The sequence below is a fragment of the Hylobates moloch genome, unplaced genomic scaffold (genome assembly GCF_009828535.3).
Source record: "Hylobates moloch isolate HMO894 unplaced genomic scaffold, HMol_V3 SCAFFOLD_5, whole genome shotgun sequence".
Classification (NCBI taxonomy): Eukaryota; Metazoa; Chordata; class Mammalia; order Primates; family Hylobatidae; genus Hylobates; species Hylobates moloch.
The window spans coordinates 5,113,603-5,139,508 of NW_026652280.1; the positions used below are offsets into that span (position 1 = coordinate 5,113,603).

At 37.3% G+C, this 25,906-nt stretch overlaps 1 protein-coding gene across 4 annotated transcripts in view; it reads right to left on the reverse strand.

The window, feature by feature from the left end:
- Positions 1-25,906, reverse strand: part of ZNF407 (zinc finger protein 407) — a 474,402-nt gene that overhangs the window by 126,433 nt on the left and 322,063 nt on the right. For all 4 annotated transcript variants that reach the window (XM_058438260.1, XM_058438261.1, XM_032152052.2 and 1 more), the window contains one exon: positions 22,590-22,768. In XM_058438260.1, the coding sequence (XP_058294243.1) occupies positions 22,590-22,768 (179 nt within the window). The remainder of the gene's footprint in view (positions 1-22,589; positions 22,769-25,906) is intronic.

Consider the following 25,906-nt stretch of genomic DNA (forward strand, 5'->3'; position numbering starts at 1 on the left):
GACCATCCTGGCTAACATGGTGAGACCCCGTCTCTACTAAAAATACAAAAAAATTAGCCAGGCATGGTGGCATGCGCCTGTAGCCCCAGTTACTTGGGAGGCTGAAGCAGAAGAATGCTCGAACCTGGGAGGCAGACGTTGCAGTGAGCCAATATTGTCCCACTGCACTCCAGCCTGGGCGACAGAGTGAGACTCCCATCTTAAAATAAATAAATAAATAAATAAATAAATAAATAAATAAATAAATAAAACAATAATATGGATATTGCAATATGATCTAATACTTTTTCATTCCTCAAAAAGAAGTGGATTCTCATAAGATGTTGGAGATGAGAAACACATGCATATCAGCCAAGTATGTTACTATCTGGTCCCCACTGAGGCTTTGCGGGTGAAAGCATGACTGCCAGACAAGCATGGAGAGGAAGCGCCCCAGATGGGCACCAGGGCAGACAGACTCGGGGCTCGAACCGCCCCGTGGACCAGCAGGTCCCTATAAAAACATACTGGAGGCCCAAGCACCAACTGCCTTATAAAAAGCACGTTTCTGAAATGACTAACATCTTTAAAATGTTAAACTTCAGGTCAGAAAGATTAAAAAGATTTCTTACAAACCGGTCAAAATAGGGAAAGTCTTGGGTTTCTGTTCTCCAGTCACGCTTGATTCGCATCAAGACTGGGTTTCCTGTTTAGCTCTCTGATCCCAAGCTATGCTGGGGTAGGTACCTTTCCCAGCCTTTCCTCCATGTTTGGTACCAATCTTTAGCTCAGATAGAAAACAAATAGAAGAAATATAAAATCTTGCTAGATCATCCAAGATAAAGAAGACCTCCTATAGCCAAGGCTGATGATCTTCACTTTTCTCTGATAACGAGCACCTGTGAGACTGCAGCTCACTTCACAGCTTCAAAAGTCCACTTTCCCTGCTGCAGGGGAGATTCGTGCAAAAAAGTTTCTGGTGGACATAAGAATCACAAGCTCCTTTCCTCTAGTTTATATTAATAATACCTTAGAAATGCATGGCACTAAATGGTTTGCAAATAACTTTCACACATGATCTAATTTAATGAGGGCATGGCAGTTAATCCAGCCATCAGATCCACACCACAGTGATCTTCAACCCCACACATGGAGCATCCAAATCTGGAAATGAAGATCATCTATTTTTAGTCTAACACATTTTATTCTAACATGATCCTGCCATCCTGCAGAAGTCTCTGAGAATATGGAGAATCCGTATATGAGGTGGGAAACAACTCAAGCCCTAGAACACCTTTATCAACTCTTATATGAAGGAATAAAACAATCCTCAATGAATAACATCATCATCGTTGTCGGTAAAGTTTTTCCTTTGTTTTAGAGACTTCAGCCTCAAAAGCTAAGTATCCTCTCCTACAAAAGCATTTTTCTGTAGCTCTATATTGGCACCATTAGGCACAGGAAAGAAATGAAGAGGGACCCAGCAACTCCATTTGCTACCTGAGAAAGGAGTAACATAACATGCTTAACCCATGTAATACCATTTTCAGCAACTCTGATTTATTACAACCCTATTTATCCTTGAAATGCTATATTCATATATTTGCTTATGAATGTACCATTAGAGTACATTATGTGTTGTGTGTATGTGTTTTTGCTTTTTGCTCCATGCCTGGAATATCATGATCCCTCAATTAATGAACCATCAGTGAGAAAACCTACTACAAGCTGGAGCTACATGAAAGCAGGTTCCTGCAGAGCAAATGTGCTCACCCAGTGTGCCCCTCCTGCAGCACGGCCCAAATAGCCAAGGGAGGGCGAGCAAGAGGCCAGGGAGCACAGGAAAAGGGTGGTGACATGTACATGCTACACTGACTTCAGACACCCTCAAATAACTGGGCAAGAAATCCAGCATCTGGATCAGCAGGCCATGGGAGATCAGTGGAAGTCCTTTGTCATTGCTAAGTACATTACAGAAACCACTGGATGTCAGTTTTGTGGCAATGGGAAGAAGCTGCTCCAACAGGAAAGCCTCGAGTCAAGCAGTCACGAGAGAATCAGGGGATGGCGGTGGGGCAAGGCTATGGGCCTGGTTCTGCCGCTGGGATTCACTTAGGGTACTCACCCCACCCTTCCACATCTTTGTTAGGTCACCCCGAGCTAACAAAGGGGATGTCTGTGTAAGCGTCTAGAAAGAAAGCAAGTTCATTTTATGTGCATTGTTCTATGTCCCCAATTAAAGAACAACCAACCAAATAAAACTGAGCGGTACACCCAAGAACTATGAGCTCCCCCTCCACCCCTTGCCCACCCACAGGGTTCCGTAGGGCAACCTGGGGTTGGCTCAGGGGGCTGAGGTGAATAAAGGACCCGGGTAAGTGAGGGGGCGATGCTTCACCAAGTAAACTGTGTGCCGCAGACAGGAGCACAGAGGCTTCCTTCATTTTCTCTACAACAGCCCCGCAAAGTAGGATTTATGACTTCAGTGTTTTTAAGGAAACAGAGGCATAGGAAAGTTAAACATTCTATCAAGGCACAAAGCTAGAGAGTGACACAAATCTTACCATGTTGCTCCTCTGCTAGCAACCTTCACTGGTTTCCCCTTCTTCTTGGTTCAAAATCCTCAACATACCTTTGAAGTCTGGCCCCTATTAGCCCTGAGCGCATCAGCCTCCTCTGGTGTCTCCCTCCCTCTAGCTTCACAGAACGTGGTTCCTGGGCCCAGCTTCCTCCCCAGAGAATACTAATGGCCAGCAAAGTCCTCCTGGGCCAGCCCCGCCCCAGTGCCCAGGCAAGTCCTTCAGGTCTCAGCTACATGCCCCTTCCCTGGGCAGGGGCAGGCTTTTCCATGCCCTGAGCGCCCCCACCAAGCTCCTATTCTGTTATGTTTGATCCTAAGTGACTTTGGCCTCAAGTAGGTGTCATCTCATGCTCTATTGGTGGCTCCCATACCACGTCTGCCTCTCTGGCTACAAAAAGCTCCATAACAACCGCAATCACACATGTTCTGTCCATAAGTTGATCCCTACATGGAGCAAGTCAATCTACTTGTTTCTTCTAATCTTCGGAATCTTTCATAAAAGCTGATTACTTAATGGGCAGGTACTATTTGAAAGGTACTGTGGCAGAGACTTCATATGTAACTTAATAAGCTAATTCTCATGAAATCCATGACCAACAGAGGTTTTTGTATCCATTTTCTACCTAAAAACACTAAAACCGAGACATGGTGTGTAAGCTTCCCAAGATCACACAGCAAGAAACTGTCAGAATTGGTTCAACATTGGGTTTATCTCACCATAAGACAATTGTTCTTTCTGCCATACCATTCTAGCAATCTCAATATAACTGGAAAAGAGCAGGTCTTTAACTTCTATCAGTGAGGTCTTGAGAATATTTTTAATAGCATTTGTTATTTTCTCTTTTCATTACAAAAAGCAATACACTGTAGAATATACAGAAAAGCTTGCATTTAATATATCGAGAGTTCCAATTTTCCCCCATAGGCTTCATCCATGGGTACTGTCAACCTTTTAGATTTCTGTCTGTTGATGAAAATGGGCATCTCACTGTTTTGATGTAGTGACAACTAATGAGGTTAAGCGTTTTTGCATATACTTTTGGTAATCTGCATTTTAAATTGCCTATTCAGATCCGTCTTTTAAAAAATCAAAGGCGGTTTCTATATATAAGGAATACATATTAATCCTGTTATCTGTCTTACATGTTATAAATTTTTATATTTCACTTCTGATCTCAGATTACTGAATTGCTGAATATATTCATACATAAAAATTTAATTGTTATCTTATGTTTTATTTCTAAACAGAAAACATAGTGATTATCTGTCAATGTATAAAGACTTCACTAAAATAATGATCAATTTTCTTATATTTCAGGTGTAATATTTCAATATTTCTATTCTTGAGATTTCAGAATACAAAACAAAGTAAGAGTACAGTGGAATGTAAATGTCTAGAGGATATTGTAGGTATGCATGTTTACATAAAGGAATATATATTACAAGCAATAGAAATCATGCCCTAAAATAATAAATATATGTGATCAAAAAATCCACCTTTAGAATTTAAGATACTTTATTACCCTCGCTTTCTGAATCAAAAAGTTCTCCTCACACCTTAGATTATGTCTTACCCTGCAATGTCAACTGTATCTCTATGCTCTTAATGACTGTTTTTGCTTCTTGAGCTTTTATAACCTAACCAAGGACAAGGGAGCAAGCTGTCTGTCTTCAGTGGGGTGACTGCTACCTATCCCTATTTGCTTCCTGCAAACACAGGCAAGTTCCTTTGTGAACAGATCACTTTCTAGAGGTCATTCAGACCATAATTTCAGGCCCTAGCCACTATCTTGATGGTCCTTCTTAGAAAATTGGACCCAGTGGGAACGTTTTCTCCCTCTGCTTTAGTCTATGGGTCAGCATTTTCCTTCCCTTGTAGTTCTTAATTCCCTTAAGTGGCAATTATTTAAGACACAGTTAGAGAAGGTGCAATCTACATTCGTCCAATAAAACCTAAATATTAAAAAGGACAGAAAAATTCAGCATGGTTACTAAGGATAAATGGGACAGCATTTAGCATTTGAAAGGTACCAACGAAGTGGTACATGAGTAAATGGATAAAATTTTAAAAAATGGTTGGAGGTAAAAAAAAAATTAAGATGATCTAAAAGGGTATACTATGTGTCAAAGAGACAGAGCGTCTTAATTACAAAAGGTTAATATCACAGTCAGAGTCAAGAACTAGGTAGAAAGATCACTCTAATAAATACTACCTGGAAATTCACCCAAAGGCAGCAGATACAGAAAGTCTACATTTTAGATTTTCCACCAGTATATGACGAAACTTTGGTTACTATAATGGCCCTAAATACAGAGGTAACCAATTCGTGCTCACAGCATGATGTTGGGGATGAGATCACCCTAATACGTGGAAAGACATATCAAGACAATTATGATGACTATATGGACAAAAGAAGGTCATAAATAAGGTCAAATGTTCTAAAAGAAGCCAAAGGAGCAATGTAAGAATTCTGAATTTTATGGGGCCCGCTCATAAGCATAATGCGCTGGAATTGGTAAAAAAGAGGTAATGAATTAAAATGACAATCTATTCATGAAACACAGCTGCAAAAGTCCTGAATATGAGCATTATGCAGATAATATCACATGTGAGCCATGGGTATTGTGGAAGACAGAGCATTTCCAGGTCTACCAAGTACAATCTCACCACCTTTTCTCATGGTATATATTTAAGAGCAGAAAAATATCTAGGAAATTTTAATGACTGATTCAAATCTGGTTACATAATTAAATTTTTAAAACTTAATGTTCACAATTTGGTCTTTGATCTAACTGATCACCTGCCTGGTGACCAAAAAATTGTATTTTGCTAAGAAAATCCAACATGTGATATGTATAAAATATGGTAGACATATTTAAAACTTCTTGGTTTAAAGTGGGTTTTCATACATAAAACTGAACTCATTAAATTAGAACCAATTTAAGGTTTTAACTCTCACAATGATGAAAGGTCTCATCCCTACAATAAATCCCTTATTCTATATCACTCAAAGTGGTTCTGCTTCTGTGGTGGAACCCTGACTGATAAAACACTTTTGGGATGGTGACATTTAATCCAAGCAGCACATATAACACTGTCAATTATCTAGCATAAAATAGTAGCATAATAGTGGTTATACAGAAACCACAGGCTGGCTTCAAACTCTAGTGCTAGTCTTTTAAGTTTCAGTCAGTTATTTTACCTCATTTTTTCTACCATACCATTAAATTAAAACTAATAGTAGCATGAGATTGTTCTGAAAATTAAATGATACTCTTAAAAACAGCCTAATATCTGGCAAATAGTGATTGCTTGTATAAAATAGTTGTTACCATGTATGATCTGGTCAATTATCTAGAATAAAATGGAATTGACTCAATGCTACTTTCTAGAGCCTGCCCAGACTCTAGAGAACAGAAGCAACATGGCTGTGGAAGAAATTTCCAGATGCTCTATACAGGTCATTTGCTCAGGGGTGCCTTCCTAAAGCACCTTTCACTTTTCTTTATCAACCTTACATCATGGGAGCAAAATGTCCAAAATTTGTTTGGTGATAATCCAGCATGTATAAACACAGGACTAGTTAAAACTTCTCAAATGAATTAATTTCTAGTTTCCTCAGAACTTTTCAAATGTGTTTTACAACACTATAAATTTCACAAACTCAAAGAAGTTTATAAAACCTCTCTCACCAAAAAGTTTGAGAATTATTAATTCAGCTTTTCAATGATGATTCAGAAATCATCAGCAGATAAAAATGCTTTTCATTAATTATTTGGAAAGAAATATTAAAGAAAGTTCATATGACCATATTTCTGAAATGGGATGCTATCTTCCTGTTCTGATTCCTCAGTGCAAATCCTACACAACTGGAATCACTGTATCCCAACTGTCTAGAATTCTGTCGGTATAGGTTTTAAACAGAGGTTCATACAGATTCAAAGATCCTACCTGTGGCTGGCTTAGCAAGAGAAGGAACTAGCCATACACCTGAGTACCCCTTACAGGGTCTTCTGTTTTCTCAGGAGGTGGGCACAGCTGGGTGGTGGTAAGTCTGTGACTTCATCATGTGGAAACCTGGGACTCACTGAGAGGGACGTGGAGAGTAAGCCTAAATGCACAGGGGTGGAGTCTCACTAAACAAACACTCAGATAAAATGTCTGCATAAACTAACATGTCAGATTTGGGGTCTACATCAAAATCTTTAGGCCAAACATTCCATTTTGTCTGCACTATGAGGATAAAATACTGTTTCCTACACTTTGAGTGAAAATGACTATGCATATTAACGTAACAGGCGAATATCTTGCCATCTTAATGCCTAGAAGGTAAACACACCCAAATTGATCCTGCTATAAATAATAAAAATAGATAGCTCTGGATTTCAATTGCCTTTTTCAATGTAAAAAAGATATTAAAAAATTTAATATGTTCAAACTGAACATCAAATATCTTTAAAATCTCTTCGTAACACATTTTCTTAGAAGCAGACAGAGAAATTGGAGCGAAAAATAAAAGAAAATATATCAAGTGCTATCACAGAATTATATCTAAAACCAAAATTACTTCTTTGATTGAGTTCTGGATCATGATCTAAAAGCACACATCACAAAAAGAAAAAACTTTTTTTTAAAATTACATACAGGGAGAAAAGGCCAGAAATATGGATGGAGATAATACATTAGGAAACCATTAAAAGACAACAAAAAGAAACCTAAAGTACTATTCAGCCTCTTCTAAAGAACCAGCTGTTGGATTCTCTTCCTTTTTCAGCTTTTACCGTATGTGCCACACAATGCAACTTCTGAGCTCCTCCCTGGTACACATGTTATTGCCTACAGTCTCTTCTGCCTGCTCCGTGCTTCCACCTATCTCCTCTTCTCACCTCTCTGATTATTCAAGTTTTACAAAATCAGGTACTCCCCAACTTGCCTTCATGCAGTTGAGATTAATCATCCATGTTTACAAGTTAAGTTAGATGAGTTGTGGCTACATTGCCACCCCGTAGCACACACTATTTCCAACACTCCTTTAAATGGCAAGAGCACTTCCAAGCTGAAAGAATTGATTACAATTAAATGTGCACAAGAGGGATTCTATCTGGTCCCTGATTTAAGCAAAAAGCTTGCTTTGTCTGAACAACAAGGTTAATCTAAAAAAGCCTAATCCTATCGGTGGTTTATTTGTAAAACACCAAGAAGTACCACATTTCAGTGTTGACCGGATGCTTTATGAAAATGTCAACAGATTCAATAAATACTTAGTTACTAACATAAAGAATGTCAAACTATGGGACTGAGCTACCTGATAAATGAGAAAAGTTATGAGTTTGGTGTGTTTTAAAATAATAAAGCTTTAGATGAAGTCAACTTCTAATACTACCAAATAGTATATTAAAATTTCAAGAGAACTATCTGAGCATTTTCATGTCTCTGTCATTTTGCAGTAACGGATTCTTTAAAACAAAGTCTACTTATTACAAATAGTCATTTCTAATCAAGAGAATTGGGCATATAAACGTGAATATGCAAGTTGTGCCAAGAATCGAGGTCACATATGTTGATATAAAATGTAACTTGGGATAGTCTTGTCACTCAAGAGCAGCATCTACTGGCATAATTAAAATGAATATAAATGACATAGAGTAATTTCAGTTATATATTTTACTAACTAAATACTCATAGAGTACTTAATATGTGGCAGGCACTATTTTAAGTACTTTGCAAATATTAGCTTATTTAATCATTCCAAGACATTTATCACAAAAAGCGATTAATTTTTGTTTGTTTTTGAGACAGAGTCTCACTCTGTCGCCCAGGCTGGAATGCAGTGGCATGATCTCGGCTCACTGCAACCTCCACCTCCTGGGTTCAAGTGATTCTCCTGCCTCACCCTCCCGAATAGCTGGGATTACAGGCACGCGCCACCACGTCTGGCTAATTTTTGTATTTTTAGTAGAGACGGGGTTTCACCATGTTGGCCATGATCTCGAACTCCTGACATCAGGTGATCCACCCGCCTTGGCCTCCCTAAGTGCTAGGATTATAGGCGTGAGCCACCATGCCCAGCTAAAAGTGATTAATTGACAAAAACCTTACCCCAAGATGCAAAAGGATTTATTTAGCTTGAGATGTTGTTTCCATTTAAGACAGCAAAGTTCACATCTATTCCTGGCCAACATCTGGAAGGAAACTGGTATTATAATTCACATTAACTTAATGAAACCAGACAAGGAATGTGGAGAAAATCCTAAAATATAGTCCCCCAATAAAAGTACTCTTTCAATGAGAAAAAAAAAATTATATTCATACAATAGTGATTAAATTCATCTATACTACCCTTGAAAGAATCTTGCCTTTTCCTTCACAAACACGAAACCATTTATGCTAGGCTTTTATTTCAGGCATGCACTAAAATTATAATTTTTCACAAGACGAAAGAAGGACTTCCTGTCAATCACACTGACATGCTACTCAACAAACGACACTAAGAGCAATGACAAGAGTGAACAAGTCTGCGCAGCTTTTTAGAAGCATGTAGACCAGCCATCAAAAATGCTATTTTATCTAGTTGGGGCCTACACTATATTCTGCTGCAGTAAAAGCTATTAGGGGATTTAAGTGATTACTTTACGAGGATAAATTTTTACCTATTAAAAGAATACATCAAATTGTTCTTAATCTTAGGAAAAATTAAAAAAAGAAAACAAGGAAGTGTAAACATGTCTGTAAGTTCAAATATTTTACTTCATATTTTGCCTCATTAAATTGATATATTTCAAACACTGACCAGCATATATCATATAACATATGTTTAGTCTATTAAATTTCAGAGGATCAAGTCATTTAGTATAATTTTTGTATTCACTCTTCCCCACTTCCACTTTTCCCATCCCAATCAAATCTCTGCCCTGAATGGCACTTCACCAACCAAGATATGTATTTAATATCTTCTAAAATGGGTAAGTGTGGAAGACAGAAAAAATACGGGTACAAAATTATTTTTGTATTTGTAATTTTTAAAAATTGTGGTAAACCATACATAAAATTTACCATCCTAACCAGTTTTATGTGGACATTTCAGCAGTGTTAATTAAGTACCATCACACTGCTGCACAACCAGTCTCTACAACTCTTTCCTCTTACAATACCGTAACTTTGCCCGGTCACACAACTCCCCATTTTCCCTCCCTGCAGCTCCCGGCACCCACCACTCTACCTTCTATCTCTTTCACTTTGACTACTCTAGGCACATCCTCTGTAAGTGGAATTATAATGCAATTATACTTATCGATATAAGCCATCTTGTGTGACTGGCTTGTTTAACTTAACATATTCTCAAGGTTCATCCATGTAATAGCATGTGCCGGATTTTCCTTCCTTTTAAGGCTGAGTAATGCTCCATTGTATAATATATAACAAACTTTGTTGATCCATTCTTCTGTTGATGGACATTTGGGTTTCTTCCACTTTTTCACTATTAATAGTGCTGCTATGAACATGGGTGTACAAATACCTGTTCGAGACCTTGCCTTCAATGATTTGGGATATCCATCCCAAAGTGGAACTGCTGGATAATATGGTAATTCTACGTTTCGTTCTTGGAGGAGCTGCCATTCCGTTTCCACGGCAGCTGCACTATTGTACATTCGCTTCAACAGCACATAAGGGTTCCAACTTCTCTATATCCTTGTCAACACTCGCAATTTTCTATTTTTCTGACAGGAGGCATCTGAATAGGTATGAGGTGGCAGTCGTAGGTTTTTTTTTATTAAAGCATATTTCTTAGCTAATGAGAAAAATACAGTGAAGGCAAAATACTAAATTGGTGAGTATTATTTACCACCAGAGAAGGTAACCAGAATCATATCATACACAAAAAGTGAACACATTTTCTTATTTGATCACATAAAGAATTGAAGAATAATAATTTTACTAGGCATTACATTCTGAATGTAAATATACAGATCTCATTTTACTTACACGTAAGTTTTTTTTTTGAATGATTGCTTATAACAAATATCAGGCTGAGTCGAAAGTCGTTCAGGACAAAGAAGAGCCAGTGACAAGCCAAACACATTTGTGATGAGTTTAAATTACATCTCAGATGAGGGAGAAGATGGACACATGAAGTTAAGGGGAAATGCACATATCCAATTGTGGCATTTTAAGGATAAAATTTAAAACTCATGTATGCTTAATTTCAGAAATTGCTAGGGTAACAGAGTAAACAAACTGACCCAGAGAAATGTTGCTAACTTACTTTCAACAAAAGAACAAAGGCAATTTAATGAAGGAAGGACAGTGTTTTCAATGAATACTGCTGAAAAAAATGAGACCTCTGTATGCAAAATAAAGAACTTTGACTTACACCTTGTGTGTTATACAAAATATGACTCAAAATGGATCACAGAACTAAATGTAAAGTGCAATAAAAGCATAAAGCTTCTAGAAGAAAATATATAAATTATTTTTTGTAACTCAAGTTAGGCAAATAGCTTTTAGAAGATATTGTATCAAAAGCTCAGAGCATAAAGGAAAAAACTAACAAACTGGACCTTACGAATATTATGACTTTTCTCTATGAAAGACACTGTTAAGAGAAGAAGAAAAAGACACGTCTCAGACTAGGAGAAAATATTTGCAAATCATATTTCAGAGGTCTCAGGTCAAAAATATAAAACAAAAATGATCTCAAAACTCAACCTAATGAAAAAAGGGGAAAATATTGCATTTCAAAAGACACTTCAACAAAGAAAATATACAGATGTCAAATAATCATGAATTGATGCTCAACATCATTGGTGATCAGTTAAATACAAACTAAAACCACACGATGAGTTCCTGGTGAGTACGTGGAGTGATGGGAACTCACACATTGCTGGTGGGAACATACTATGCACAGACAGTTTGAAAAATAGTTCAACAGTTTTTTTTTTTTAGACAGTTAAATATACCATATAATCCAGGCATCTCATTTCTAGGTATATACCCAAGAAAATGAGATCTTATATTCACAGAATCTTATATGTGAATGTTTAAAGCCTCTCTATTAATAACTGCCAAAAAGAATAAAAAACTTAGCTGTGGAATTTCACTGTGGTTTTTATTTGCATTTTCCTAACAGTAACGGTGTTGAGCATATTTCCCATGGCTTGCCGGTCATTTGTGTATCGTCTTTGGGGAAATGGTTATTTTGATCGTTTGTCCATTTTTAAAATAGGTTATTTGCCTTGCTCTTGTTGAGTGACAGAGTGCTTTATATATATTCTGGATACAAGTCCCTTATCAGATAGATTTGCAAAATATTTTCTCTCATTTTATGAGTTTTTCTTTCATCTTTTTGATGGTGCCCTTTGAAGCAGAAAATCTTTAATTTTGATGAAATTTAATTTATGTTTTCCTTTTGTTATTTGTTCTTTTGGAGTAACATCCAAGAAACAACTGCCTAATTCAAGGTTATAAAGCTTTATCTGTATGTTACTTTTGAAGGGTTTTTACAATTTTATTTCTTATATTTAGGTCTTAGATAATTTATGTTCTAGATAGAGAGATAGAGAAAAACATCTATCTTCACAGGAATGCAGGATTTAGTATACATACCTACACTTCCTTGTTTATCTGCTGAGAAGGCCTAGAAGCAGAGGTACACAGAAGCAATGAGTCCACACAGTGTATATATCTTGGCTTATAAATACCATTCTCCAACCAAAGGAACCAGGTCTCCTTAAGGTAGTGATTCATTTCTGCACCATGGCAAGGAAAACACAAGATGAACCCATAAAACACTGTGGTGCCTGAAAAGTAAAGAGATGCCTCTAAAAGGATGGGGATGCACACAGGGCACAGGAGCTGACTAGAAAGAGGGGGAAGTGGTTAAGGCAGGAATGGTTTCAGTAAGAAAATAAGCCACAATGGTATTGAATTATAAACCTCAGGATACAATACCTCCACACTGATAAAAAGAAATAGAACAAAGAATTGGGAAAGAAGGAACCAACTACCATTCCTTACAGAATAATTCCAATTATTAAACGTAGAAGAAATGAAGGAAAGAAAAAAAAGCACCATTTAAACATCACAGACCTTATTCAGGCAGGATAAACTAGTGGATGTCAAAATTATTGGGTAAATGACTGGGGAGAAATAGGCTGTTTTCGTGGTCTGAAAGGCTCTCTCCAAGATGTGCACTGATTAAAAAGGTGAAACCAGGAAGCTGCCAGTGGAGGATTCTGAAAATCCCGCCTCACTCCATGGGCCAGGCGGATGTCCTCAGTCACAAGGTGCTCCAGGCACAGTACACATTTCTTCTGGTGTTTTCTTAAATGACTTCGATCAAATCATGAGTAAACATTACACTATTCCAAATTAAGAGACATTCTACAAAATAACAAATCCATGTTCCTTAAGAGTGCCAAGGTACTGAAAATCTGTCCTGGACTGGAGAAGACTAAGAAGACATGGCAACTAAAAGGAATGTTGGTTCCTGGGCTGAATTCTGGGAATGAAGGAGGATGTGATGGAAAAATGATAAACTCTGAATACAAGAATACAGCATAGAAAATGGCAATGTATTAATGCTAAGTTCTCAGGCTTTCGTAAGTAGTATGGTTATGTTTGATGTTAACATTTGGGAAAGTTGGGTGAAGGATATATGGAACTCTGTACTATTTCTGCAAACTTTTCTGTAAGTTTAAAATCATTAAAGATAAAAACTTGCTAAATGGTAATTTTCTTCACTGCAAATAGAAATAAATGAAATTGCAAAGAGTAATAATGTGCATTACTTCATATTCTGAACTACATTTCAAAGCTAATGAAACAATGTATGTAAATTTCCCTGATAATTTGAAAGACTTGTCATGCTATTCTTCAGTAAACGGCTTCAGTTGGAACAGTAACCTGTTCTGCAGTAGTAGCAACACGACTGGGCGACAAGATCTTTGTTTCCCCATCTAAAACTGCTGTTTAGGTGAGGGTCAAAATATGTGTGTGAGGGTGGGAAAATTTTTAAAATATGTAAGTTATACTGAATTAAACAGTTGATAAAAAGTCTATATAAAAGTAAAAACCGCATCAATTACCTGATAAAATCATACCATCCCCACTATAACTTTTCACAATCAATTTTTCCCTTAAAATTTTGATAAATGAAGCTGTCAGAGGGGATAAGATCACAATTTTCAATTTTGTTTTTTTTTTTTTTAACTGTTTTAACTTTCAAAATCCAGTTCATGAATGCTGCAAATGTGAGCTCTGATAAGATCGCAATGCTGCCTGCGATGAGGTAAGAGAATGCCATGTGGCTGTGTGACCTTGGTGCAGCAGGGAAGGGAGCCGGGAAGGGAGCCAGCCGGGAAGGAAGCGCTGGTGCAGCTCGAATCATACAGGCCATCACACTTGGCCAGCACACTCAAGGAAGGGGAAAATATAGTTTTTTTCTGGAAAAAAGTTAAAAATCACTTTAAAACTTTTCTTTAAGGTCCTATAGTGACAGGATGAGCGTGAGTGAGCTGGGAGCCTGAGAGCCAGTTCGGCCAATCTTGTTAGGTGTTACCATCAAAAGCTGTGTTTTAATTGTGTACTCTAACTTTATTTTAAATTTATGAATGCCATTCAGGACTTTACAGAACGCTAAAATATACAGTAGAAAGGATACTTTTTCAGGATGATATTCTTTTAAAAAAAAAACAGTTTTAAAACTATAGCGTGTAGGAGATATAAGCCAAAAATAAAATTCTAAGCTCCCCCACCCCAACTGACTGAATGGACCCCTTCTTGGCCAAAGGGATCCCAAAGAAACCTGAAAAACTAGTTCCAGCCCTGAAGGGAAGGCCGGACAGACAGGCCTCCCTACAAGGTCCTCCCTTTGGAGTTCAGGCACAACTGGCCGGCATTAACATTAAAATAGAGATCATATGATTGACAAAAGAGACTCTTTGTAGCAAGAAGATATTCAACTCCCACCTGACTCTGGTATAGCATTACGTGACAGATAGCAGGTCTTATAAGAAATCAAAGTATTTTACCTCCAAAATTTGTTTTTTGACATATTTTGAAATGGTCCTGGAATGCCATCTCCTATTGGGAAAATCCTGTAGAGAATCCCCTTCCCTTTCCACATCTTCTCCAGATCCAGCAGAAATGTAACTAACAGTCTGACACCTTTTAAGGTCCTAAAAGAGACCTTCACCATCGATTCTCTCTTCAGTCAGTTACCTGGAAGCTTCATCTACATAATAAGAACCTTGGCTTCTACAACCCCCCTTATCTTAACTCAAGCATTTCTTTCTGGTGGTTTCAAGTCTTCAGGCAAAGGTTAACCAACTGCCAATCAGAAAATCTTTGAATCTACCTATAACATGTGATCTCTCCAACTCCCTGCTTGAGATGTCCCACCTTTTTGGGCTGAACAAATATATACCTTACATGTATTGATTGATGTCTTTGGTTATAACTTCTGTCTCCTGAAAATACATAAACCAAGCTATAACTCCACCACCTTGGGCACATGTTCTCAGAACCTCCTGAGACTGTGTCACAGGCCATGGTCACTCATATTTGGCACAGGATAAACATCTTTAAACATCCAACAGAGTTTGGCTTTTTTCGTCAACATAGGTAACATACAAAGAATAGAAATAATTTAAATACATTATTTAAATGATAAGTTTCTACTCTGAAAAGTTTTAAGTAAGCCTTCTGTAGCCCTAATTTTAGTATATGCTCAGACTGTTACACTAATATATATGTATGAATACTAATGTGTACACATATATATATGTTTATTGTCATGAGATTCATTACCCTTAATAGCAACTTGAAATACATGCAAAAAAATCATTAGTCTTTTCCTTCTACTTTGCTACTATTAAAATAGCAGTAACAAAATCCGGTAACTTTATTAAAAGAATAACTTTACAATTTTCAAGCTCTTTCATATGGATTATCTAATTTGAACCTCATGTTCAAAAGAAAAGCTAAACAATGTTACTCTTTTTGCAGTTGAGAAAACAGACACAAAATGCTTGAGTGACTTGCTCAAAGTTACACATCTCAATGGTGAAAAAGTTCATCCTGAAACCTAGTTCATTTGACTCCAACCATCCATCTGTCTGTGCGACAGGCTCTGTACTAGGCAGGAGAGGTACAACTGTGAAAATATTTACCACGGTGTTTTTACATTATTACATTATATCATTCTACTTCCTAATATATGTGTTTAGATTATCTGAAATCTTAAAGCTCTAAATTTTTAAGGTTTCCACTGGAAAAACTTCATTAACCTGCCGATCAATTATTTTAAAGCTACTGTACAGCAGGGTGATGTAACTGTAAGACTCTGAAGACAGGTGAGAATTTTATAGAGCCGCGCTGTAGTTATGCATCCTCAAGCAACATAACCTCTTGAAGATAGATTTTTCAAAACCATTAAATCGAGAATAACATGTATCAACAAGATTTGTTTTGAAGATTCAATGGTTTAAAGTTTGGCACAGATACTATTTATGATTCTTTGTAATTGAAAAGGCAAAATGTGATAGCATGAAAAACAGAGTTCTTCATTACTACTTACTAGCTAACGAAAACATAAGGAAACCATACATAACTACCATTTGGATCACTCTAGAAAAGTCAGGATCATCCTCTTGCAGGAGGATGGCGGGAAGGAGCAAATGCTTCTCTGACACTGCTCCATGGTGTCAGGCAGATAAAGGAAGATATGCATACTGAAGAATACTGGCATATAGTTATTCTTAAAAAGATTAAATGTAAAACTATTTTATTTGTATTTATTTATTTACCTTGAGACAGAGTTTCACTCTTGTCACCCAGGCTGGAGTGCAATGGAGCAATCTCAGCTCACTGCAACCTCCGCCTCCCAGTTCAAGCAATTCTCCTGTCTCAGCCTCCCAAGTAGCTGGGATTACAGGCACCCACCACCATGCCCAGCTAATTTTTGTATTTTTAGTAGAGACAGGGTTTCACCACACTGGCCAGGCTGGTCTCGAATTCCTGACGTCAGGTGATCGCTCGCCTTGGCCAGCCAACGTGCTGGGATTACAGGCGTGAGCCACCACGCCTGGCTGTAAAACTATTTTAAAATGTGTCATTAGAAAGTCTTGAAAAAAACCCTCTTTTAGTATATTATTCAAAAAAAAGAGGTGGAGATCAGGTCAAAGAACTGCTTCTCAGTAAACAGTATGTTTACTGATAAATATCCACAAATAACAATTTTCCTGGATACTAATTACATTACTGAAAACAACAGGATGATGAAAAATACTGTTCTGACATTATTCACTCATAGATTATGAAGTATGTAAGAGACTTCTTTCTAAACTTGGGAATTCCAACAAGAATGAGAGTGAGAAAGGGAATGAAGAAAAACATCAGCTATCAAAATACCAAATGTGTTGAGCCATAATGGACATCAAGGGTACTGCTATGGCAGACAGCACCGGAGTATTTGGACAGGAGTATGAAAGGAACAAAGACATTTAGCAGCAGTTAAGAAAAATAGTAAATTAACCCATGGATGATGTCTGAGGTTAAAGACTCAAATTGCTGAAGTGTTAATTATTTTAGGAAGTCTTTTGTTAGTGGTGAAGTATCAGGAGACTGGAAAACAAGGAATCCAGTCTGAAGGTTAACAAGAAAGAGAGGAGACGCTGAAAATTATAGACCTGTAAATCTAACATCTATATTAGGAAATAAATTTGAGATGATACTTATGGATGAGCTTAATGATACATTTGGAGAAGTACAATTTAATAGGAGTGAGTCAGCATGGATTTACCAAAGGCAATCATGTCAGGAAAAATTTCGTTCCTTTTTAGGTTGAAGTAATAATTGGTTTATGTAAGGAGAACCAATGAGAAGCTGTCAGGATTTTCTGAGATTTTTGGACCTTTTCAGAAAATGAATTATTGTACAAAATGTCATGACATGTGTCAGGGCATCCAACTAACAAAAGGGGGTGAAAGCAACTGGGTTAAAAATAGAGGGCCAAGAGGAATTTGGGAGAAGACTGCATTCTATTCTGCAAGGTTCTATGTACTGAACACTAATGGTTCTAATTAATGACAAAGGAAATTTTTTTTATGTAGGAAATTTGAATATATTGCTAAATAAGGGGTAATGGTTAAGACAAAAGACTATAGCTGTTTTACTTTAACTGCAATAGATTAAGTAAATGGGCTCAGAGGTAGAATGTGAAATTTCAGCTGCCTAAGGATAAAGTGATGCACTTGGAAATAATTAAGGAATCATATAGATATAATTTAAATGAACAGTTACCATGAGGAAGAAAACGGGACTTGGGGTTTTGATAAGAGTCAAACTTTCAAATTCTTATTCTTATAAATGGGAAGAGGCAAATGTAGGGAATGCAGTTAAATAATACATGTTATAGAGAATACAAAATTGATTATCTTAGAGAAGAATACAAAAACCCCAATTTTTGAGTGAATATGATAATTTCAAGTGTTATCACTCTGTACAGGTAATAATCTAATGTACATACTTATATGACCAAGTCTTAGCACATGTAAAAACTGATGAAAATAAAATTAATTTAAATGTGATACAAAAGTATGAGGGTAGAAAAATAAAGGAAATTAAGAAAAATACCATATCATTACATAATGCTCAATTCTGCCTGAAAAGAGAACACCTTGTAATCATTACCTTTGGAAAAGACAACAACACTTACCACATTTAAGGTCTCAGAGAGAAATAAGAAATAACTAAATCAACTTCATAGCTTTGATGCACTGCTCATAGGCTCAGAAAGTGACCACACTACCTGTGGGTCTTCCAGTGAGCATTCATTCATGAGCAAGAAGTGCTATTTCAATAATAAACAAGCTCCTTGAGCCGTAAAGGCATAACTATAAGTCTGCTGCTTGGAAATGATGAAAAAAAAACCCTCTCTTTCTTCTCAGGCACAATCAGAGAAGGCTGAGCAACCTCTCCTCAGCCCTCCCCCTCTGGCTTGCCTATCTTCACTCCCCTTCCTCTGGGGTTATGTTTAAAGCATTCTGAGCTATCCCTGCTGAAGTGAACTACGCATGGGGTCAGACTGAAGGCCACTGGTGTTGCAAACACAGACGTGTATTTAATTCTTTGTCCAAATGTAGTGAATGAGTACCAAGCTTATTTATGGATGGGCAACATGGTAGAAATATAATTGTCAAAACTGAAGAGATCAAATCAAGATAATTTTTGAGATGAAATAGATTTTACTAAATAGAAGAAAAATTGTACAGTGACAGAAACCTATTTTTAGTTTGATGTCGATTTTGTGAAGATTAATGTGACTGTAAAATCTCATCACATTAGACCTAGATTGGGCCTAAATGAACCTCTTCAGAAACTTGGATGTGGAGAAAGGTGTTTTGTTTTTAAGTATATACAGAAAAGAATACAACTCATAGAAGAGACTTTGATGAATTTCTCAAAGTGAACACAACTGTGTCTCAATACTGGGATCAAGAAGCAGAATCTTACTAGACCACTGTACTTCATTCAGTGACTGGTGCCCACAAGAGAAAACAAACTCTGACTTCTAAGATCATAGAGTAGTTTTATCTGTTTTTATATTTAATAAACACAATCATATAAAACGTACTCCTTGGTGACTGGCTTGGTTCATCCAGTGATAGGACTGTGAGACTTATTCCACATTGTTGCTTGTACTTGTAGTTCATTCATTCTCACTGACTTATTCTATGATGTGAATATACAACCTTTGTACATTCTGCTTGAGGGACATTAGGGTAGTTTGGAGTTTTGACTATGATGAATATACCAATAATTATATTAAGTACAAATACTAAAGTAAAAGACTAAACATTTAATGTAAAAGATAAAAATTGCCCCAGCAGATAAACAAAATGCAACTATAAGCTGCTTATAAGGAATCTGGTATAGTTATACCAATATGAAATGCAGAGTTATGGCAAGAGACATTGCTACTAAGAAATATTTCATAATTATGTGTGTCTGTATCTAAAACAACCCTAAGTTCTGAGTATTTCGTGATATATTTTCAAAATATGTAAAGCCAAAAATAACAGAATTTTAAAAGATAAATCCACAATTATAGTAGGAAACTTTAACATACTCCTCTTAACAGCTGACAGAACCGGCATTTTAAAAAGCACTAAGAATACGACAATCTGAACAACACAGTGAACAAACTAAACATTGTAACCGACATACAGGGAACAAACACCACTGGTGCCAAGTATTCTTTCCTAATGTGTCTCAAAAATTTACCGAAACTCACCATTTGCTGGGCATAAAAAAGTCTACACAAATTTTAAAGAATTAAAATAATTCAGATTATGTTCTGTGAAAACAGTAATTTAAGCTGGAAGTCGATTTGCATTATTAGTTCAATAGTTTGGAAAAAAAAGATAACCAGAAAGTCTCAAACTACCTGGAAATGGAATATTACGTTTACAAATAATAATCCATGGTTAAAAAAATAAAGAAACTACTTTTGTCTTGTGTTTCTTATCTGACAACAACTAAAATTAGAACTCACATATAGTCTTTCATGCTCTGGAATATGAAATAGAAAATGATACAAAAATAATTTTACTGGTTGCTAAAAAGGATTGAAAAAAATGCAATAAATCATCAACTTCTGCTAGAGAGGGAAAAACAAACTGAGCAACCATTTATGCTAAAGATGATCATGTCACACAGTTTACATACAGTATAAATGATCCCGTTTAGATGGCACACACATTCTGTGTGGTAGGCATCACTATCCCCATCTTCAGAGGAAAACTGAGACCCACAGAGTAAAAATGCAGTTTTTAGGGCCAGACAGCAAGAGAATGATCAAGCTTAAGTTGGAGCCCATCTTCCCCGAAGGTTATGCCGACAGCTGCACAGCAGGGACTAGGTATATAGTTCATTCAAACTCCTAGACTCTTCAATAAGGAATCTGAAGCTCAGAGACACCTGTCTTTACATAGAGACTTGAATCAGGGTCTCCACTGAACTCCAATTTCGTGTTACTTGCGTGAATTACATCACATAACTGCAGTTATACACCAATGTAGAGATATCAAGGGTATAGCACATTTGCACACAAACCTCTTTCTGCAGAACTGTTTTCAAATAAAAAATAAAATACCTCACTTTAATATATGAATTCCAAAATATTATCTCAACTAAACTTTATATTATCTCAACCAAATCACAGTATTTACAGTCTTTTTTTTTTTTAAGATAAGTCATGTTTTTATTTTTCTCTTATTTACTCACTGTACTTTAGGGAACAATCCGTTTTTCATGTGTAGCTGGTATAATGGAAGAGAGAGACAGATATGTCAATCTTGCACCTGGAAAGGAGGCAGAGCAAGGCCACCTCGAGGAGGCCACTCTGCTGATGCCCACCATGGATTTGGTCCCTGTGGCCCGGCCATTGCTAGGAGCAGCTCCTTCACAGGTGGTGTTTCTGGTATCTGTAAGGTTATGGGTCCATATTTATGAAGAACCCATAGGCACTTATGGCCAGAGACATTTCAACTCGACTTTATCTGTTTTTATGAACTAAAGCTGATAAACTGTCTAGTTTCAAAACCTTTTCAGTGACAACCCCACCAAAAGGGAATGAGCAGAGAACTCTGTTTTTGTTTGTTTGCCAAATACAGCCCTGGATAGCAGAAAAATTACTAAATCACACACTCGACATTACTTAAATAAGTCAATCATATCAACATCGAGAAATATGAAAGAACAGTAATGAGCCTCTATCTACGTATTGTCAAGTGTATTAAGAAAACTAGTCTAACTTAAATTACTCAAGTTCAATTTCTTATAACATAGATATTTTGCGAGCAAACACTCCTTAAGCATTTCGAAGCTGGAACCTCGCATTTCTGGTGTGATGTATATCACAATCCCCACAACCCCACCATTGCTAACGACCCCATCATATGGCACAGATAGGCATAAATGTTCATGCCTAGAGCAGCATAGCAGGGACTGGGGAGAGTTCATTCAAACTCCTAGACTCTTCTGGCTTCATAGCCATCATCTTTTTAAATTCTCACAATGACCCTATTAGTAGGTACTATCATGCAGTTTTACATACGGGAAACCTCAGGCTTGGTGAGGTCAGCCTGCCTGAGGTCATATGGCCAATAATGAGAAGTAGGGTTTAAAAGCAGCTCTAACAGGTCCCAAAACATCTGCTTAAAGCACATCCTTGATCAACGGGCCTTATTCAAACTCTGCTGCTTGGGCTAAATCTTAGAAGGCTTCTCTAAATTTACTCCTCAAATAGGTCCTCACACCCATAATCCATCATTCTGCTGTTCTGCACAGAGTTTGGCACTCAAGGAATACTTGCTAATTAAACAAAATGTCGGGCTGGAGGAACGGATCTTCTTTACTGTGCAGTTGCAGCCACATCGCTGACACCTTCCAGAGCGCCTGACTTGCCACCCAAGAGGCAAGAATCCTCTTAGCAGTCGCACCCACCACCAGCTCTTCCCCAAACCCAGGGCCAGCCCCCTCCCAATTTCTGGGAAACGCGCAGCACTGTTACCACCCACGACGCTTGAGTCCATGGTCACAGGTCACATTCTTTCTAGGCATTCACTGGAAGATGATGGTGTCAAGAAACAGGGTATAACATTTCAAACCACAAGCATTTTTTGAGAAAAAAAATTAAAATTTTAGCAATTAGTCAAAATATGAAGATTTAACAACTACTCTCATTTCAGGTCAACTATGCTTTAAATATTTACTATTATTAACTTTACAGTCATCGAATAATTACTTTGTCAGATTTGCTTTTTAGATAAAATACAGTTGAAAAGTCTTGTTTTCACAGTTGAGTGGGATAAAACTGGAATGTACTTTTTTATAGGTCTTGAAGCAGATACTATCACATACTCCACTCCATTACAATAAATCACGGTAATGTACAAATAGCATTATAACTGCTGTGATCACATGAAATCCTGTTAGAAACAAGTTTTCACAGTTTCTGTCCCTTACCAGCATGCAGGTAAGCGAGGTCCGGGTTTTCGATGTCAGGATGCTGTTCCTTCAGATGGTTCCGGAACTCCACGGGGACGTTGGTGCCGTAGTCACACTTGGGACAGTTGTACATCTTGACTCCTTCGTGTTTGCCAGTGTGCAGAATGTGTTTGCGAATATTTTCAGCACAGTTTGACCTACCAAGTAAGACAGAAAAGTAAATCTAATTAAGGTCAAACCAATAACCTTATCTTACAAATAATGACATAACATAACACTGTCTCTATGTGTTTGGTGCTATTTTAAGTGCTGTACTCATATAATAATTAGCTTATATAATACATCAGCCCTATGAGGCTGGTAGTTTTTATAACCCTGGTGTGAATTTTTAAGTTGGTCTTTTAGCTTCATTTCTATGAAGAACCAGAAATACCAAATCCCAAGCACTATTATTTTAATATCAAATTATTCTGGTACCACTTGAGGGCAGTGAAGGTGTTGGCTGATCCCTGAGAACACACCTATCACCACTGAGGAGTGGTACAAAAATGAAAGTGCTGCCGCCTCCACTGAATTTAGAGCATTTGGGGGAACAAAGACACTTTGGCTTTTAAGTTCTGTCATGCAAGGTGCTTCTAAGTGGGCTCTAAAATAATTTGAAGATGGAATTGTAGCTAGAAACGGCTCCCAGACTCAATTCCAATATTTGGGCAACATGTGAATCCCATGGAGTTTTCTGTGATGATACAAGCTCTTAAGAGTGATGACATGGAAAATGCAATGGAGGGCCTATATATTCCACACCACGGTGCCACTGAAATCAAGGGTGGGCTCCTCTCCCAGCGCTTTCCGGCAGAATTAGAAATGCAAGGCCTGAAATAATCAGCAAGCTGGGAATGGGGTGCTGGTTTCTGAGGCAAACTGTTCTGCTTGCTCTTTCATCCCTGTCAGATCCTTTGCAACAGAGACTGCACGTCTAGACCCTTTCTGAATACACACGCAGAGCTGTTTTCCTTTTGTCTTTGTCATTTTCAGAACAGTAATAAAAAGAGCCCTGTACAATTTGAAGTAGGTGTTGAGGGGTTATCTAGAAAGAAACAAAAAAACCATGCTGGCCTCAGACTTCCTACAGACCAAAATTAAATGCCAGAAGAAAATAGAGCAATATGTTTATCACCATTTCCCAAAGGTATTCCTGAATAACAAAATCCTGCAAGATGTTCTTAGAAGAAAGATTTCCATGATCAAGTAAGATCAGGAAACGGTAGTCAGCCAACACATCTCACAGTACACTTCAGAATGTTAAAGGCTCTAAGAAGAATTTTATGTAGGTCTACACTGCCTGAACGCTTCTAATTAGAATTGCTTTTGTGTATAATATTCAATTATACCATGTTTATTTTTTAGGGAATATACCTTGGGAAATATTGGTCAAGGAAGTGAAAATAACTGTTATCTCTCACACACAAAGGCAGTCAATGACGCTAGAAATTCGAAGACTCGGTAAATACGGTATCTATCCACTCCTCACAAGAGGAGTATAGGGAGTATCGCCCAAGTGACGCAATATGAATGTAAATGGCACTAGGAATGGTATTCCCTAGACAGAGGGTACAGGGATGTCCTTTCCTACAGGCTCTGGACGAAGCTGAAACGCAAACGTGTTCCTCATGAGTGGGGATCTCACATTCTGGGAGAGGTCTCGTACCTGCATCCAGACAGTCCTTTGGAAAAGTTCCTGCTACTTCCCTCCCATCTCCAGGCGGGGCTTGTCATTAAATGCACATGTACAACTAAATCTGCTCAGTAAAATTAAACTGAACAAATCAAATCCCTCTATGCCTAGGAAAAAGACTAGAAAGAAATACATCAAAATATTAATGCAGCTATACTGTAATGCCCACTTACTCTTATTTTTCAAATATAAAGTTTTATATGTTAAATATATATATTTTAAAAATTAAAATAACAGTAACGCCTTTTTAAAAAATAAAAAAGAACTAGAATAACAGATATTTTCCCAGCTATTTTCAACTTGCGTTGGGCAAAGGCTCTGTCAATCTGGGTGTTAAACTTCCCTGAGATCTTCGACTAAATACATGCAAGACAGTGAATGTATGCACACAAGCTTCTTTCTCTCATGAGTCACTACCAAATTGTCAAACTTGCTTTACATATAAATTCCCTATTGTGAACTAACAATCACTGTAAAAGGAAAAAAAAAGAGTAAGCACCTAATGTATGCCAGGTACCTCCACTGACTTGGCGACTTCGAAGGCAAGCATGACCCTCTGAGGTCAAGATTGCTACACAATTCACAGAGAAGAAGGTAAATATCACAATGATGAGCTGGCTACACAGGCTGTATGGCTGGTGAGTGGTTAAGGCAGAATCCTAACCTAGGTTTTCTGTTTTCGAGGCCAGAATGTTGGTATGTTTTCAAGTACACCACAGCCACCTTTCCCTTTAAAATTTACATATCAGAGACACTAGCACATTCTAAGCAAAGGATAGGGCTGTGGAGTCTCTTAAATGTATAATTATCCTTAGAGTAACAGCTCTGGAACATGTCAGAAATAACACAGGAAAACATCTGAAGGTGACTGACACAAATGTCCACTTTTATGACAGTTAAGGAAAAGGAACAACTTTTTTTTGAATTCTTCAAGCTGGATAAACTGTTCCAAATTACCCCCTTAATTCTGCAGATCTCCAACATGTTTTCTACAGCATTACAGACACCTCCTAAATTCACCATTGTGTACTGACACTGGGGAGAGAAAACAAAAAGCTGCTACTGTACTTAATTAGTACTGTTTATCAGGAATGTGGATTCTTTGGTACCGCCAATATCATTTCCTTATGTAAAATGCTAGGCATGAAACATCATCAAAGACAATCACCAATCATATGAAGGAATTAAAATTGCCAAAATAAATACATTTCAATGTATGATGTGTATTTAAATGGAGAACAATGTAAGCAATGAATCCTAACATTCAGCGAAGGAAGAAAGAGATAACTTTGAAAACAGATTATTTTGCTTTCAAGAAGGCTGTATCTAGGACAAGAATAAGCCAGTATCTCTCAGTAACTAAACAGCATGTAGGATCTAACAACCGGGGACTATTACTGAAATAGGTAAGACGTATATGGGCACAAAGGGAGGGGAGAGAATTTAAAAAGGTAGGAAGCTTCTTTTATTTGAAAATATAAAATAAATCAAGAAAGACGTGGTGTGGAACTTGAGATTTTAAAAGGCATTAAGGACTATTCCACACACATATTCTTACACAGATATATGCATATGTTTGTATACTGGATGTATATACACA